At 46.4% G+C, this 17,802-nt stretch overlaps 1 protein-coding gene across 6 annotated transcripts in view; it reads right to left on the bottom strand.

Moving 5' to 3' along the window:
* COL6A3 (collagen type VI alpha 3 chain) overlaps positions 1 to 17,802 on the bottom strand; it is a 65,290-nt gene that overhangs the window by 14,048 nt on the left and 33,440 nt on the right. For all 6 annotated transcript variants that reach the window (XM_062579222.1, XM_062579223.1, XM_062579221.1 and 3 more), the window contains 27 exons: positions 16,889 to 17,491; positions 15,600 to 15,946; positions 14,943 to 15,021; positions 14,170 to 14,315; positions 12,619 to 12,711; positions 12,207 to 12,260; positions 11,037 to 11,108; positions 10,355 to 10,381; positions 10,183 to 10,227; positions 10,040 to 10,093; positions 9,759 to 9,821; positions 9,304 to 9,369; positions 8,605 to 8,658; positions 7,834 to 7,869; positions 7,086 to 7,148; positions 6,722 to 6,784; positions 5,943 to 6,005; positions 5,363 to 5,425; positions 4,521 to 4,571; positions 4,008 to 4,043; positions 3,838 to 3,900; positions 3,424 to 3,486; positions 1,727 to 1,759; positions 1,569 to 1,605; positions 1,453 to 1,464; positions 793 to 1,286; positions 189 to 288 (listed from right to left, as the gene is read on the bottom strand). In XM_062579222.1, the coding sequence (XP_062435206.1) occupies positions 189 to 288; positions 793 to 1,286; positions 1,453 to 1,464; positions 1,569 to 1,605; positions 1,727 to 1,759; positions 3,424 to 3,486; positions 3,838 to 3,900; positions 4,008 to 4,043; positions 4,521 to 4,571; positions 5,363 to 5,425; positions 5,943 to 6,005; positions 6,722 to 6,784; positions 7,086 to 7,148; positions 7,834 to 7,869; positions 8,605 to 8,658; positions 9,304 to 9,369; positions 9,759 to 9,821; positions 10,040 to 10,093; positions 10,183 to 10,227; positions 10,355 to 10,381; positions 11,037 to 11,108; positions 12,207 to 12,260; positions 12,619 to 12,711; positions 14,170 to 14,315; positions 14,943 to 15,021; positions 15,600 to 15,946; positions 16,889 to 17,491 (2,880 nt within the window). The remainder of the gene's footprint in view (positions 1 to 188; positions 289 to 792; positions 1,287 to 1,452; positions 1,465 to 1,568; positions 1,606 to 1,726; positions 1,760 to 3,423; positions 3,487 to 3,837; positions 3,901 to 4,007; positions 4,044 to 4,520; positions 4,572 to 5,362; positions 5,426 to 5,942; positions 6,006 to 6,721; positions 6,785 to 7,085; positions 7,149 to 7,833; positions 7,870 to 8,604; positions 8,659 to 9,303; positions 9,370 to 9,758; positions 9,822 to 10,039; positions 10,094 to 10,182; positions 10,228 to 10,354; positions 10,382 to 11,036; positions 11,109 to 12,206; positions 12,261 to 12,618; positions 12,712 to 14,169; positions 14,316 to 14,942; positions 15,022 to 15,599; positions 15,947 to 16,888; positions 17,492 to 17,802) is intronic.

Genomic DNA, 17,802 nt, shown 5'->3' with positions numbered 1-17,802 from the left:
GTGGAGAACACCCATGCTAAGCAGTGAGCCTCATTCACAATGCCAATATTTTCTGCTCAACCTAATGGCCTTGTCTTCAGCAGCAAAAGGGCTGAATCCCAACTGGGCTTCCCTTCTGCATTGCTGACAACTGACCGCTGCGCAACCAGTAGGATTTGGCAGTCTAGAGGGGAAACTGTGTGCTTTACCCAGACAAATGTGACATGTCAAGAGCCTCCTGATAGTTTCGTTCAGCTGACTGCCGCCAGTTGGAAGAACAATTGCATGTCCAACTGCTGTGTTGTTGATCTGGGTTAGATGAAAACAAAAAAACATAGCATTAGTAATTGCGTCTTCTGCTATTTTCAGCTCCAAGTAGGGGAGAGAAATTCTGTGGTTAACTCTAAGAGATTCTCTTCCCAGCACCCTGTTTCTCCCTGCCAAGGAAGCTGGAGTACTTCTACCTTCCCACCCATTGCCTTTCTGTCTCGGTCATATCTTTCTCACTACAGGGACTGTCTTTTCTTCTGTTCCATCCAGCACCTGGCACACTGCAGCCATGGTCCAGGATAAAAATGACTCATAAAATCATGAGACCATTGGTATTTTGCAGCATCCTGCACTGCATTGTGGGATTCTCCCTGATAGACAAGTTGGATGAGTTTGTCTTGAAATACTTGCTTAGTGTTAAGTGCTTGAAGGGCTTGATCCAGTGCCTAGAAAAGCCTATAAGAATATGCCTTTGATCTCCCCTGTTAAACTGGACTGAGGTCAAAAATAAAAAAGGAGAGAGTAAGAGTGAATGATACCAACCTCCAGAGCTCTGATGAGAGCCTGGTCCTGTCTGCTGGTGAGGAACACAGGCATGACGCCGGCGTCATAGAGTTTCAGCACCGCCTCGTTTAGCTGCGGGGAGGCTCTCGTTTCCCCGTTACTGAAAAAGACAGCCACCTTTCTCATAAGGAACCCACTTCGGGCACGTTTGAAGGTATTCCTGGCCACAAAGGACATAGCAGTCTCCAGGCTGCGTGGCTTTGTGGTCAGTGTAGCCTGGAAGTTTTGGATCTGCTGGAGGAGGCTCGATTTCTTTCTGGCATCAGCAAAGCGGATCTCGGTGGTGACCTCGTTGTTGTAGGTGACCAGTGCCACCCGGGCACCCCGGGGACAGTTGCTCTCGGCGATAGTTAAGTTGTTAACCACTCTGAGCACAGTTTGCTTCATCCTGTTGATAACTTCCCTCCCGACGCCTGAGGATGTGTCAATAGCAAATGCCAGCTCAGTTGGGAAGACAGGGCATTCCTTTGGACCTGCCGGAAATTTGTGTTGGGAACAGTTAGTGGGATGGAAAGACCTCAGCTGGTGTAAATCACTCATACTGCCACAGAAGGCCATGAGCTGATTTACTGCCTCAGCGAGCATCTGGCCCCCTAAGACATAGTTAAAATGGGATTTAAAAGACTGAAGGTGACTTACCGTAGCAGCAAGCTGTGGAAAGGATGGGAGAAAAAAGCAGCTCAGTTAATGCAGTTCATATAACGTGACTAACAGACAGGGTGAGCAACAGGGAAATAGCAAAAGCATGTACTCACGGCATTTGTCTTTGATGTTCCGGACAAGCGCACATTGCTTTAAAAAAGAAAAAAAAAAAAAAAAGGGAGAGAGAGAAAAAGAGGGGAAAAGGATAAGTGATATATAGTAAGCAGGAGAATATTTCAAAACAGCAAGGGAGAAATGATGCCACACTTACATCTCTGGATTCTCCTTTATCACCTTTAAGTCCCTGTTTGAAAAATAAAATGAAATTGATTGAGTGCAACGTGTCTTTTAAGGGTATCCAATTTGGACTTGCTGTCTAACCACGGAGCATGCACCTGGCTTTTTTTCAAGCTTTTTTTTCCAGCAACAGGTAAGAAACATTTTCTTCTTTCCTCATTGACCTTGCTACATGACAAATCAAGGCAGACCTTCAGTGCCACAACTGTTTTTCTGCCTGCCTGGGCTGTGGGGTGAGATTCATTCCTAGGTGGAGGGTCAGTGCCTTGTAAATGCCATGATTATCCGGGGATTTCACACCCGCTTTATGATGGCGGTGGGCACAGGAGCACGTTTAGGTTGTTAAGCATAGGCCCAGGTAAGGGCTGCAGGTTGAGGTGGGATAGCAGAAGTTTTCTCCCCACCCCTCCATCCTTACAGCTTTGTGGGAGGCGGCGCAGTCTCCAGGAGGAGCAATATGTTTGCACCATGTCACCTACAACTGGGAGAAATCCTGACTGTATTTCAAGCATCAGCAAAGCCTGGATGGTCAGATGGAGAAGTGTGTGCTCCGCTGAACAAAACTTACAGTTTCCTGGCTTTATTTGTTCCTCTGAGCAAAGCAGGAGTGGGAAGTTTCTGGGAGTGTAGGAGATGCATTTGGTGCTTTCCTCCCCCTTGCCAATTTTGTGGCCTTGCCCCAAGCCATCTTGTCCCCCTCTGGCTCTATTCTTGCTTTTCATGGGCACCCAGTGGCTGTTCCCAAAGGAAAGGGACAAAATAAAACTCCAGTGTGGGTCAGAGGAATGATGCATGTACTTTCAGGCTTGCTGAAGGGAGATTGAGGAGCACCAGCATTTTGAGCTGATTGGTGATCTCCAATTGTTTAAAAAAAAATGCCACACAATCTCCATCTTTTGCCAGGGGTCCCTGCAGCTATGGACTTTGCAGCATCTCCTAAATTGCTCTGTGTGGGAGATGTCTCTGTCCTCGTGATGCTGCAGGGTGGGATTTAGCTGCTGTGGTTGGCAGGTTTCCACGGGACCAAATGCTGCAAAGGAAATGTCCCATGTGGGACAAGCTATAGGGAAAACAGGCAGATTCGACAGACTCTTCGGGCCTGAGTGCTCTTGCTGCTGTCAGCCCTGCTTTCGGATGGGTGAGGGTTCCTGAGTGGTGCAGGCAGAACTCCTCCCCTCCTGCTCCCACTTAGAGAGGGGGGAAAAAAGCCCATTTGATGACTGCTCTGATAACACAACACCTCCTGCAGTGGGAAGATGCAGGAAAACAGAGTATTTGGTCATGGACAGAGTATTTCTTGAGTGGATTCAAAAATAATAAAGAACTGAGAACTTCCTAGAAGGTGCTTTTAGGTGGCATGTGACCAGTGGAAAATCCTAGTGCCTGAGAAATACCTCTCTCCTGACTCTTTCCTTCTGCTATGCATTGCACTCTGAGCACCGGTGACTACTTTTTGGTGACACTAGCTAGCTGAGAATTTAGAGAGACTCATCCAAGACAAGTGAAGAGGAATTTGCCCAACTTCAAGATGGCAGGAGAATGGAAGTGGGAGATATTTTTCAATCCCTGGAGCACTTAGACAACCCCACCTTTCTCAGAGAAGGCAATCAGGAGGTTTTCTAGAGCCGAAAAAGTGGGGAAGCCAGAGACATTCATGCAATGAACACTTACAGATGGTCCAGGATATCCAACCTCTCCTTTCTGACCAGGTGTCCCAGGATCTCCTGCATTTCCCTAAAAAGAGAGCAGGGAAATCCTCTGATTCACTGTCTAGATGACTGAGCAACCCAGAAGCAGAAGTCAGGGGGGAAGGAAAGTCTGATGAGCAGCAAGCTTCCTCAGAGGGCAGAATGGCAAAGCTCATTTCTTGGTGGGTCAAGCAGGGTCAGCAGGACCTTTCACAGTGGCTTACATTTTTGTTCAGTAGAAATGCCTCTTTTCTCTAGGAGGCCTCTATCCATGAATGTCTGTAGGAGGGCTCATAGAAGCATGGGTCAGCAGATGGGAGGGAAAAGATGTGCCCATTTTTCCATCCAGTCATGCACAAGGGCCTACTGGGCGAAGTTGTGTCATGGTCAGACTTACTCTGCGGCCTCTGTTTCCTTTAGGTCCAGGGCCTCCAACATCACCACGGTCACCAGGTGAACCCTGAGGTTAGGAAAGAACACAAACAGTAGCTCTTGATCTGCACAGGACACCAGGGGACTGCTATGTTGATCAGAAAAGGAATGCACATTGTATCGGTTGTACCGTACCTTGGGACCTGGGTAGCCTATGAAGCCTCGTTCTCCCTGAAACAACATAAGAGATTATTTGAATCAAGAGTTTTATAAAATAATCCTGGTTCTGCAGACAGATCTGCAACAATTTAAGATGTTAAATGATGGAGAGAAAAGTGAGAGAAACTGCAAGTTCTATTTACAGTGTTGTTCCACATATGATTAACGAAATGAAAGCAGCTACTGTTTTTTCAGGCTATTATCAATGGTAAATGAGCTGTCAGAGATGCTGGCTTATTATTTTTAAAGCTCCACAGATACTAATATGTGGTGGCAAAACCAAGACAAAAGCAGAGGGGAAGGGTTTGAAAGAGCCTTGCCTAATTTTTTTTTCACCAGGTGGCACCTTGCACTGATTTCTGTGGCTGTGTGGAATCTCTCTGACTTTACCTAGGCTCTCTGCATGGCGACCTTTGTTAGTTCCTTGTCCTTGGTTTTTGAAGCCCGATAAGGGATGTTGTTAGAAGGATGCACTGAGGTTATGCATACCTTTCTGCCTGTAGGACCTGGCCCACCAATCCCATCTCGTCCATCATCGCCCTAAAATCAGAAAGCCAGGGAAATTAAAGTGCTGTCCTACACGAATAGCTTTAACATCACAGATCCAGTGCTCAGTGACATCAGTCCGGAGAACCCATTGACACCCTTGAGAGGTCCTTTTGTAGATGAGATATTTGTTATAAAGAAGCAGAAAAAAACAGTGCTAAAACTACAGATCAAATTAAAAGCTGCTTAGCACATACTCACGATGTGTAAAATCCAGGTGCAAGTCAGCAGTGGGGAGCAGGCCAGGACATGACTCCTCAGTTCAGCCAATGTTGGGGAGGGATTAATAGTTGTGTCTGACCCACCAATCATTTTTTCCACAGATGGCCCCTCACCACATGAAGCAAGGAGAATGAGGCCCCACAAAATGGCTCAGATGACCCCTTGTCGGATAATTTGGACTGATATACGCAGTTAATTCAGGGCATCTATTTATGCCTCATGCAGTGAGCCAGGACAGGGCTAAACACCTCCATGCAGGATGCTTATGCCCCACGTACTGCGAATAATCCTCCCTGTGTTGCTCTGGACAGCTCCGCTCAGCAGGCAGATCTGAGCTGTTAAAGGCCAGTTCTGAAGCAAGTGTATTTCACCTCCTAAGGGTGACTACCATTACAAACGATGCTCTTGCCAGAGGGAGACAAACGAGGCCCTCTCTTATGTCGTACTATGTGCAATACAAAGTCCATAAGGGAGCTAAACTCTCTGCTGTGGAGGGCTGTGGCCCATTTGCTCCAGGAGAGGGTTTAGCATCTCCAAAGGTTTGAGGGCATAGCCATACTTACCATCTCTCCCCGTGGTCCCTGCTGCCCATTTGGCCCTTTGGGTCCAGCGTTTCCAGGTTCACCCTGAAGTAAAAACATCCATTACAGCAGACCCAGTGATTTCAAGAAACCTGAACGATATAGCATAGGACGCCAGGACGTCCTCTCCAAGAGATGGTACTTTTAATATTTGCCTTTTATAAGCAATTCAAAGATAAAATCTCCCAGGCCCTGGGGGCTTTGCCTGTGCAAATCAGCAGTGGAGCAGCGATGGAAATGACCCAGGGTGTGTGCACGTATCTGGAGAGAGAAAACCATATGGATGGTCTTGAGAGGTCCAGCCCGATCACCTTCCCTTGCGGACAGTGGCTAAGAGTCTGCTGTGGAAAATTACTTAGGGATCTCACAGCCACTGTTGCTCAGCTACTTTTCCCTGTGTGTTCAGTGAAATAGGACCTTAATGAAACAGCTTAGCTGTTTAGCCTTTCTTTAGCCCACACTACGCAAGCCAGAGAAGATGAGCTGATTTTAAGCTCACTCCTATCCATCAGCTTTTTGCAGCTGTTTTAGCTGGTGATGCCCTGTGCTTGTCAAGACATACCTTTCGCCCCAGGGGACCGATCCTGCCCCGCTCTCCTGGTGTTCCCGGTGGTCCTCCACCACCCTGGAACAGAAACAGAGGGAGTCACATTTGCAATGCGTCAATAAAACTGGCTGCCTGGAAACTAGAGGACTTAGAAGATGGTAATGATGTATTGAAAGCTATAGCTGTGCCTCTTAGGAAATTCAGAAGTTTAATTCCTAGTTAGGAACAACTGAAGGACCAAGTCAGTTCATTGTGAATGTTAGTAGCAACCTAGAGAAACCCACACCCTCAGGAAAGGTAGAAGCCAGAGAAGCAAAGTCCTGTTGAGGAGAGGGAAGGAGGGGGAAATGCAAGGTATCTGGCTTTATGGCCATGAGTCTTGCTGGGATAAATGGCAGGAGGGAGAAAAAAACTGCAAGGAGGGCCCCCAGCAAGCATGTGAGATAGTCGTGCTGTGGCCTGAAAGGGTGAAAACGTCACCAAAACCGCCCTGCCAGCCGCTCAGTGATGTTAATCCATTTTGAAACATCATAAATAATAATGAGCCAGACCCTCGAGTCCTGACCCCCTTTTGTGGTTCCCTCTTTTCTGTCACTCTCGGTCAAGAAATCTTCAGCATAAGTTCAGAGGAAAATCATGCTGGAAGAACATATTATTAAGGGAGAGCAAAACAAATGTTGGAGCCCTAGATGGTGGACTAGGAAGACACATTGACTGCATCTTAATTAGGCTCGGCAAGATTTTCTTGCTGAGGAGCTTTTGGTTGCTGACTGAGAACAAGCAGAAGGATTTACCCTGGGCCCAGGAACTCCCTGCTCTCCTCTCAGACCTGGTGTGCCAAGCTGACCAGGAGGACCCTGTGTGGGGAGAAAAGAGAGATTGTGTCAAGGGTGAATGAATACAGGCAGAGCTGCATCTTCTAAGAGATGTCACAGGGAAAAGCAAAAGCCACCGCACCCAACAGATGATGTTTGAACATGTCACACTTTGCCTGGTGTGAATGAAACGGCAGGGGCTCATGTTCCGGGGCAGCACAGCCAGGCTGCAACGTACGCCAGGATAACCAGGTCCTGGAGGACTGCTGCCTGTGATTCAGTATGCAGTTCTAACAGCATCACAAAGTACGTTCTGCCTTCTCCAGCCTGCAAATTCACTGACCTGTGGTCCTCTCATGCCTTGTTCTCCAGCCGGCCCTTCTTGACCGAGTGAACCTTTGGTACCCTGCAAGTGAAAAACAGTACACAAGGCAGATCAGTGTGGGGTGACGTGGTCCAGCAGACCACGGGAGCAGTAAGGAGACTTCAGAGCATGGGAAACTGCTTTATAGTTATATGGAGTTATATAAAATAATCCTTTTTTTTTTTTTTTTTTTTTTTTTTTAAGAATATGATTACAGTAGAGAATGAGTTCAGAATTTGCCTCCTACAATCAATGGACATAAATCTCCTTTATGTTTTGGTCCCCCCATGCTATTCTAGCAGCACACAGAGAAGAATATGACCCAGGGAACACTCTTCAGGACATACAATCCCTTGTACAGGGGATGTCCATTTTTGCATTAAGCATTCAGTCTTGGTAGCCTATGTAGGACTGAGCTAGAGGTCCTCTCAACCAGGACATGGAAGGGACCTGATAATATTGACAATGTGTTTGAGAAACCTTGATCCAGCTCTGTCAAGGGAGGCTGCTGCCAGCCCAATTTTGCAACAGTGGGAGGGAGTTGAACTTGTAGAGGTAGAAGGAAATTCAGAGGCGAGACAAGGTGGACAGGAAGAAGCAAAACCCACATCTCTCTCCTCTTGGCATATCCCTCTGAGCCCTCAGGCTGCCTTGGCCTGGGGCACCACAGGAGCTCAGGATGCATTGCTAGGGGCTCCAGTTACAGTACCGGGCACCAAACACTTACTTTGATTCCTATCGGTCCCCTTCTTCCTGCCATACCCTGTCAAAGAAGAAATAATGAGACTTGTTAGGCAAGGTTCACACGAGTAAGCACATGCATTTCTCTGTTGCCCTTAGATCAACATATCTCTACTTCTTTTTGTCCAAAATTTAAAATTTAAACAGTTTAAACTACTGAAGGTGGAAGAGGGAGAGAGAAACCTATGCTCCACCTCATGCAGAATAGCCAGCTTTCACAAGTAAAAGACTTTTGCACGTTTACTTCTTCCTTGCATCCCCCCACCTCTTCTGAAAGGTGAGTTGCTCGCTCACATGCATGAGAGCATGTGTTTTGCCACTGTTTCATGCATGGTCTCCACAAACACCTTGGCCATGTACTCCTGGGAGACAGGCAGAAGCAGAGCAGCGGGGATTGCATCCTCAGGGGTTCAAATGTCCCAGCTATGCCAGCTCCAATTTCTTCTTTTGACATATTACTGGACAATTATAGCTGTCTTACGTGCCACAGTAAATGAGATGTACCTTCACTTATATCAGTAGAGTTACTCTGGTGTGAATAAAATCAGGGTTATACCTTAAAAGTATGAAAATCATAGAAAACCATCAGGCTTTTTCATTTTAAGTGTTTTGTCTCGTTTTGTTTTTAATCACTTGTGGAAAGGCAAAAGGGAAGGTGTTACTGTTTAGGAACGAGATTTTTGCAAGGCTAAGGAACAGATCCTTGGGTGGGGTAGACTAAACTCGGCCCCTTCTGACTGCAGGCCTGGAAACTCACCTTTCTCCCGACTCCACCTTCTTGCCCATTTGCCCCAGCAGCTCCAGGTTCTCCCTAAGGGAAATGAAAAATCTCAGGTGAGAGCCCTGCAATAGGCAGGTACTAGGAAACCAGGTTCAGTTCTTGAAAAATGGATCTTTTCACCCTTTCACAGAAGCTCTTCAGTATTCTAGTACTGATGGAAATCACTCTAACAACTGACGGAGACTTTGCATCAAAGTGTTTGGACCTGTTCAAGCTGACATTTCCATTCCTTGGGAAATGTCTTCTGACATTTTAAGATGCATTTGTATTCTGAATTGAAATGAAAACGAGTTCTGAAGTTTTTCTTGAAAGGTTTCAGGCCAATCAGGGCATTCAGATTTGACAGTATGAATAGTTCTCAACTTTTCAGCCTGATTTGTAATAGCACGTGAAGTTAATTTCTAAGCACAAAGTTGTTTTCAACAACAATCTCCAAAAAGGTTTTGTAAATAAAGAATAGGTCTTTTACACAAAACATCACCCAAATAGAGCTTTTCCCAGGGAAAGTTTTGGTTGCAATATAACAACATTTTCCAGTGGAAAACTATTCCATCTGAAAAAGCATGATGACTTTAAGAAACTTGCACCTTTTTGGCAGCATCTTTTCTTCTTACTTGCTTTGTTCAGTCTTACTGTAAAAACAAAAACCAACAAAAGACAACAAAGAAACTTTACCATTGGTCCGATTTCACCCTTTTGGCCTCTGGATCCCCGTTGAGTATTATCAGCTCCTGAATCTCCCTGAAAGCAATACAGCAATGAAAAACATCTGTGTAGTGGGACATGAAAGTCAGACATCATAAACTCTTCCATGATAGCTCAGAAACAACATTTCTTTTTTTTTTCTCCGTCTTTTACTGAACTAGATGCAATATTGGTGTTTTCATACATATATGGCATTTCAAATAAGAAATGTCTGTCTCGTTGCACAGCGCTCTGGAGAATAACCCTCGTGCGTTATTACCCATTGCCAACAGCGCCAGGGCTGCAGGCTACATGGACCAAAGCTGTTGCCCTTCGTCAAGAGGCTTTTAGAGCACCTGAGGAGTGCAAGCTCGCCCTCTTTCAGAAGACCTCAGGCGCTGGCAGAGAACAGGTAGAAGACGAGAAGATGCCTAAGCTGTATTTACCGGATCTCCACGGATCCCACGGTCACCTCGTTCTCCTTGTTCGCCTTTGACTCCCTTATCACCCTATGGCAAAACACAGAGGGTTAGTGAGAGGGACACGCAGAGAGCTTCTCTGCTGTGTCCCATTCGGCTGAGGTCCTCGTCCCGCAGGAATGGCCCCAAGGGATGCGCTGCAACCCTACCTTGGGACTGTGCCAGGCTTTCCCCACCCTCCAGTAGCTCAAACCCACCCTTTAACCATCCACCAAGCCCTTTGTAACAGCTAATGTGATAAAACCTACCCTCCTGCCAGAGTATCCCTTCTCTCCAGAGGAGCCTGGCAAACCTTTGTCTCCCTACAAAAGAGAAAAAAATGCGTTAAAGAAACTTCTGCTGCTTTGAAGGATCTCATTATAAAGAAACAAGAGCAATTAAAAGGCCTGACCTCTTCTCCATCAATGCCGTCCAGACCCATTTCTCCTAGTTCACCCTGCACAAGAGAAGAAGCAAGGGGCAAATGGTGAAGTGTTTGCTGAGGGAAAGGAGAATAGGGGGGAAATACGGATCCATTCACACGTTCATGCTCATGGCTGCAGCATGAGAAAATAGCTCCATACCTTTTCTCCCGGGAATCCACGAGACCCCTAAAGAGATCAGAAAAGGAGGTTAATCTGCTTTTGCCCAACTCATCCCTGTGGGAAGTGTTGGGGGAAGAGGGGTTGTGCTTGGCGGCAGACCCAGAGTCGAGACTGGACTTGTGTTTTAGCTGGCTGATCCAATGAAATAGCTTACTTCTTAGCCACAGTTCTTTCTCCACAACTAATTTACTTGCATTAATCATTCAATTTATGGACTCTCTGTGCCCTTTCTTAAATGAACCTAGATCCTAGGGGATCAGGATAGATCTCTCCTTCCTCCTTTCTCCCTCCTCAATTGCAGGCTTCCTCCCACACACCATCCCAGTCCTGGGCCAAGATATGCACATGCCACTTTTCTGTGTCAAGAAAATCCAACCCTTCTCACATCTTTCTCCTCAAGTCAGGCTGCAGAACGCAGTATCGGTTTTGTTTGCAGATGAGTGATTGCCTGACCTCAACTGGCTGTCCTTTCGCTCTTCAGAGCGATGCTATGCTAACACCATGACGTAAGCTGAAAGCATCTACCTGGCCAGGTAGATACTGCTGCTTTAGGGGACACTGGGGCTGTTGTGTGAGATCCTGAAGTGACAGAAATTGGCCTCAGTGGACTTTCACCAGCTGGACTCTGGGTCTGCTCTCTGCAGGCTCTGTATGAACATACCTTTGTTCCTCTCTGCCCAGGACATCCCTGGAAACCCTGTGTCCCATTGACACCTGGCGGCCCACGCTCACCCTGTCACGTGGTGGAAGGAAAAGTGCAATAGTCAAGGTTTGCCCACAACACACCTTTTTTTGGCTACCTGTATGTACTTGCAAGCTTGGGAGGTGGCTTGTTGGTGCCACGCACATGGAAGCACTGAGCGATATGATTAAATGGAACATCAGGCTTCGTGAAGTCAAGACCTGACCATGGCTTTAGGAGTATCTCCATCACCTCTTGCCTCTGTCATGTAGAGGCCAACTCTAAGTCTTGATCACTGAAACACTCTTGCCAAATTACATCTCGGTCCTCAACTGTGAAACAGCTTTTAAATTTCTCCTTTAAAGAAATGACAAGCAACCCTCGGAGCTGTACACAGAGCTGTAATCCAAGTCTGACCTTAAATCCCCAGGAAAACATTGCATTTCATGTAGTATCTGATGACAGCATTTGGCCCCTGCCTCTGATATTGTAAAAGCAAAGAGCAAAGCCAGCCCTGTGGCCTCCATTTCACCTTTTGGGTGTGATGCATGGGGAGTTGTTTATTCCAGAGGTGCTGTGGTATTTCATGAAGTAAGAATTTGGATGAAATGGCGCTCATAAGAGATCATGGGACTTGAGATGTCTGCCACTGTGACTGATAGAAACACCCCTTCTTGGTCTGATCTTTGGAATAACTTGAGTTTCCTTTCTGTTGCATCTGACACTGATACCTTTGGAGCAGGCTACTGCTTTAATGAAATCAGAGATTTTATTCTGATCATGTTCATGCTCACTGTGTCCTGCTCCAAGGGGATTGGAACTAGCTGCAGACATTCCCACGTGCCTTGCAGGAATAGCATAGAGCTGAGTCGCCCTGAAAAATGAGAATTATTTCCCCTCACTAGGCCCTCTCCAGCTCTGAGGGAGCTCCTTACTGCCCATCTCCCCAGGAGCAGCTGGAAACTTGACCTGTAACTCAGGACATGAGGTGAGAAGGAACAGAATAAAGTCCTGTTCGCTCTCTCATCTAATCCACCACCATATCCCCAGAAGAAAATATTCAGCAAAAGCGCACCTCAATACCATAGCAATATGGTTAGTGCCTAATTTGAGCAACGTTGTGCAGACAGAGCAGAAGCAATCACCTACCGGTCCTCCTTCATCACCAGGATAGCCTCCGTAGCCAATATCACCTGTAGCACCCTGGAAGACAGCACAGAGGATTTTTCATTTCCTTTCATAATTCAGTGATCTCCCACTAAGATTTCCCTGGATTTACCCAAAGCAGTTGCTTGGTCATTTATGTAAATAAGTTAATGTAAGAAACAGTCTCCCTTGGACCTTCTCAGGTTATTTCACAGGACCCTTATCATCTACCTCCCACCACTCATCCCTTTTCTCTTCCATCTTAGAGTAGATTGCAAAAACATGAGGGGAGGGTCAGTGCCTCAGTTAATTTCTTTTTGGAGAAAAGAAGACCCATCCATCACCACCGCAGCTGGCCAGGCCACACGCAGGGACCAGCAGTTCCGTTACGACCTCACCCAATGCAGTGACTCACCTTTGGTCCAATGGGGCCTGGCACCCCTCTGTCTCCCCGCTGCCCAGAGCATTTGCATGGGACACCACAGCATGTCCGTTCTGCAATGTTGTCCTGCAAAGAAACGCAAAAGGCATGATGGGAAAATGTTAGAAACCTGCCAGAGACCCAGCACCATAAATCCTGCTAGCCCTCAGGGTCTGTGGAAGAGTGCCTGTGCTGAAGGTAGTGTCAGTCTGGCAAACATTTTGGAGTGTATCTCCACCTGGGAACAGCTGGGACAGCTGTCCAGAGAGATGTGTGTTGTCAAACAGATTAAGTTGCATGGTTAGGGAAAATAAAATTATCTTTTGCATATAGATGTCAGAGGCAAGGGTTAAAATGGGAATCAAGTAGAGCAGAAGTTGGAGAAGGACCTTTCAGGAGATCAGTCCCTAGAACAGTACCTGTCACCAAAGAGAACAACCTCATCCCTGAGGAAATAAGTCTAGACTATGGAACATGCCAAGAGAAAAATCTTTGCAGTGAGCAGCTCACCAGCAAGCAACAGGCTGAGAGCAATTTGTGAGCACATCCTGAAAGAAAAAAAGAAAAAAAAAAAAAAAGAGAGAGAGAGAAAGGATATAGATTCAGAGAAATCACAGCTTGGTTTTGCATCATCCACTTGAAAGAAAAAAAAATCATTTTCTTTGCCAAGTACATTGCTGGCTGCAAATGTTTCCTGCCACCTTTGCACATTTACATTTTGAAAGGATTTTCCTAGTCAACTGAATTGCATGGGAATGGGCTGAAGACTAGCTCTTATACCAAAAAACAAAGTCCACTACTAAGAAGTGGCATGACTGCACTCTAACATGAAGAAAAGTGCCCAGCAAGGTTACCACAGGGCTCAGTGGTTAAGCCTAATCTTGTTTAATGGATTTATTAACCTACTGCAAAAGTTGGTGATCAATACTGGTAGCAGATGTGAAGTTGGGAGGAACTAGAGATATCAAGAATAATAGTAAATTAATTCAGAGAACTCTAGAGAGACTACATACATGGGAGGGAGGAAAGTCGATGAGCTTCAGCGTAGAAGAAAGGCAAGCTCCTTCAGCCATCAAAAGTATGTCTGAGAAATAGGCACTGTCTCGACACAGGGAAAGAAACCTAGAAAGCTGTGCTTCTGCAGGAGGTTTAACACGGGCAAGGCATGACTGCACATTAGCCGCAAGCTTGCAGTAAGGTTAAAAAAACAGCAGTATAAATGTAGGCGGAGGACTGGCTTTTTGGCATGGCAGTTTTTGGCGCCTCCTTTCCTATCCCATTCGACCTAATCACATCACACTTAATGCACTGTAATCTCTGCTGGAGCTGGGCTTCTTCAGGGGTGTTATGAGATGAGAAAGTGCCATGATTAGCTCGTAATTTTATTCGTTATGGCATCTGTAAAAGTGCTCGCAGGACGTAGGGACAAGCGAGGGCCAGAGCCAAGTGGGTGTAAATCTACGACTGGTTTAGACCAGCAGAAGATCCAGCCCTTGGCTTTTCTCCAGCATTACAAGGCAATGGTGCCTGTGCCAAGTTACTTACAAGTTGTTCTGCCAACTCGAAATCCAAGTCCAGTAGATTAACTCTGAGAGGCCTGTTGTAGGTAAAACCCCGTCCGAACTCTAATCGCATCACTTCATCAAAATTTTTCACTCTGTCCAGGCCAACAAAGATAAGAGCATTGACACCTGAAGGGGGTGAAACAGAAGGTGCTGTGTCAGGGCATGGTGCTGTGCCGAGCTTGCCCACCGTCACACAACACCAGGTCATCCTCTGCCTCCTCGATCGCCAGTGAAGCATGTTCAACCAAGAAGGGGCCTGCTGGCAGTGACTGACCACTTTCTGTTGGAAAACTCATCCCTTAACAGCTTGGTTTTGACCTGACATGTTACCTTTGGTCCTTGCTGGACCATTTCTGCAATGCCCCTAAAGGTTTTTGGGAAGTCTAAGAAGATAAGGCCTGTGGTTTCGATCACACAGGGTTGTCTCCTAATGTCCCCTGGGAATGCCCTGCTTGGCACACATGTGTATGCAAATATTAACAGAACTGAATGAGGTGAAAGGCTTGGGATCACGGCATGTCTGTCCTTGCCCATCCCTCTCTTTGCGTATTACACACATGCTTAAGTGCCAGCAGGTAACTAAATAGCCAGGAAGGTGATTAAGAACAGCAAATAGATGTAGAATTCACTGCTAACTTATTGAACTCTTTATTCATTGCTGTCTAGAGTTGACTGATTCATTAGAAATGGTGGCAATGTGGATGGCGTGTTAGCATGGACCATAATCACTTGCTAGCTCAATTTAAAAAATACCTTCTCTATGCAAAGCATCTGAAGCAGCCTCCAGCTGATCCATTGAATCATCAGCACCGTCGGTAAAGTGGATTACCACCTGAGAGAGAAAGAAAATTATTTAAGGCCCAGTGTGAGTCAGCTGGGAAGCAAAGTCACTTGCAGCCTGGCTTGGCTCCTGTGGCTTCAACAGAGTTGCAACCATGAGAGGCCTGGTCCTCAGGCTTCAGAGGTGGTCTGGCTGCAGCACACCTTCTTCCAAGGGACTTTTTGTCTGAGGTGAGATTAGGTTACACTCTTTGTGCCTTTGTGGGCTATGAACCTCTGCATTTTGCTGCCAGATTTACATATGCCGTATCATCCGAGTGTATGTTTGTAAAGCGTTAATAGTTAAAATCTGGAAAGCAAGCCGTGTACAGCCAAACGGTGCTCGGGGCTGCTGGCTGCACCAGTGCTTGGTGATTATCAGCCCATTGCCTTGATGGTGTCATGAGAGTGCAGGATAGGGCTTCATTTATGCATTTACCAGCACTTTGTGAATTAAAATACATCATTAGGCAGCTTTCCCAGATGATGCTGGCCCACCAGCCTTGACTTCATGCCCTGCTGGAGAGTCAGGCTCAGTGTAGCATAGTTTTCAAGGCAGGGAGAAACCCGAGGGGAGCAATGCTGGCTTACCTTGGTGCTGCCGGAGGGTGCAGAGCTGAACTTGTTCAGGTAGGATTTCAGAGTGTCTGCCGTGAGGAAATAGGGTCCCCGGGTGCGCATGCCTTGAAACCTCTCAAACAGTTCTGGCTGGTACTCTGAGAAGTCCAGCCCTTCGATGGGTCCCCCACGAGCCTGGGCCATGATTGCCACCCTTACAGTCGGTGCTTCGCTACCTGTACAGCTGATCTTCTGCATCTGGGTTATTCTATTCAGCACAGACTCTACTCTGGACTCCAGCCCTCTCTGGAAATTGAATATATTTTGTCCAGTCCCGACATCTGTGACATCGAAGCCAATTATCACATCTAAGTCACACTCTGCAAAGCAAACACAGAAAGATGGGAGTTGAGCAATGGAGCGGTCACTCTTTAAATAATTGTCTTCCGAATTTTTGTGTTGAACATTAGAAGCTCTCTGAGTTGAGAACTGTCACCACTCGATTCACAAGTCTGCTAGGGTCCTGGTCCTACCACTCGATTCACAAGTCCGCTAGGGTCCTGGTCCTGCCTCAGGCTTCCTTTTGTCACAGTAGGGATAACTAAGCAGTTAACTTGGGAAAAGTTGTGCTTTCTGCCCCCACCCCATGCAACTGTTGCTGAGCACTGGGATGAGCTGACTGACCAAAGTCCAAAGGAAATCTGCTTTTCCGTTATGCAGCCAAGACTGCTTCTTTCACTACACTGTGTGAGAACCTGTCTGTAACTTTATAGTGTGTAAGCACCTTCTGCCTGAGTTTTAAGTGGCCGTGCTTCAGTAATGAAGTGACTTCTGTAATGGCCAAAGCCACAACTCTTCTTCTAAGGTAATTTTGCCTTAAAATTTAACCACTAGTGCCCTAGCCTTTTTTTCATATACCTGTAACAAGATCAAATGGGCACCCGGGATCTGTTAATATGATCTAGCAAGAGAAGAGAGAGACTGCCTATTTTGTGATTGCATACTTTGAAGGTGAGGAGTCAAGCAGTGCCACAGCTGGTCATATCTGAAATTCTTCCTTCATGATTGCACCTCTGAGGTGACAGTACACCACAGCCCTCCATGTGCTACAGCCTGTGAACAGGCAGCTCTTGTAGCAAAGGTTTACAGCCTACTGCTATGGTCATGGAGAAGGCTAGCACCCATGGTGCTAGGTCAAGCAAGAAGCCAGTTGCAAGAGGAGGCTACAAATAATCTGCTGGATGCGTCTGTCAAGATGTGTTGGATATTAAAAGACTGCACTTGGGAGTAACCTGGATGCATTATTAAAGGATTGTATTTACCTCTTGTAACGTCCGTCGTCCCTGGGCACAGTTTCTCCTGCATAGCGGCAGCCAGCGTAACCAAAACTTGCTCATTCAGTTCAGACAGCTCCTGAGCTGTCGCTGCTCTGAAACTCGTGGCACTTTCACTGGCCAGGTTGCTCACTTCCTCCAGGTCAATGTTCCTCACACCCACTGCAAATACCTTGACACCTTGCTGTGCTATTCCCCGGGACGCGGTCTGCCCGTCGTCCGAAGATTTCCCTCCCGTGACAACGAAGGCGATCTGAGGCACCCTCTGATCAATCCTGCTGCCAGCCTCCTTCACAAAGTGTTTTGCCTGGAGATGCTTGATGGCTGCACCGGTGTTTGCCACTCGGCCTCCTTTATAGATCACTTTATTGATGGCATCTAAAATCTGGGGCTTGGTGGAGTAGTCCTTGAGGAAAAACTCGTCGGTGACATCTGAGTTGTACTGGGCCAGTCCTACCTGGATAGAATCACCATCCTCATAAATGGCATCCACTACTGAATACACAAACTGGATAACTTCTTGGAAACCGTCTCTCCCTAAGTTGATGGAGCCATCCAGCAAGAACACAATGTCAGCTTGCTTTTTAGCACCTGGAAAGATTTTTTAAAAGGTTAATAATTGTTTGCAGCTTCTATAATCTTTAACATGCTTAGTGCTTTCTGAAATAGCATTGCTCTTCTCTCTTCTTTCTACTATTTCTTTAGCTCCAGCAGTTTTTCATGATTTTTACGTCCTCACAAAAAGAAAGGTTTTATAAAGCACACTTCACATAACATTATTTGTTATTCTGGTAGAGATTCTCACCTCCTTTCAGGTTAGATTCTATTTTTTCCTACATTCAACAACATCTTTTTCAAAATGTTAGTTAAAGCCACGTGAATAAATGATTGGGTTTCAAAGG

Source organism: Rhea pennata, chromosome 6 (genome assembly GCF_028389875.1).
Source record: "Rhea pennata isolate bPtePen1 chromosome 6, bPtePen1.pri, whole genome shotgun sequence".
NCBI lineage: Eukaryota > Metazoa > Chordata > Aves > Rheiformes > Rheidae > Rhea > Rhea pennata.
The sequence above is the reverse complement of the archived record's forward strand: the minus strand, read 5'-3'. Positions and strand labels throughout refer to the sequence as shown.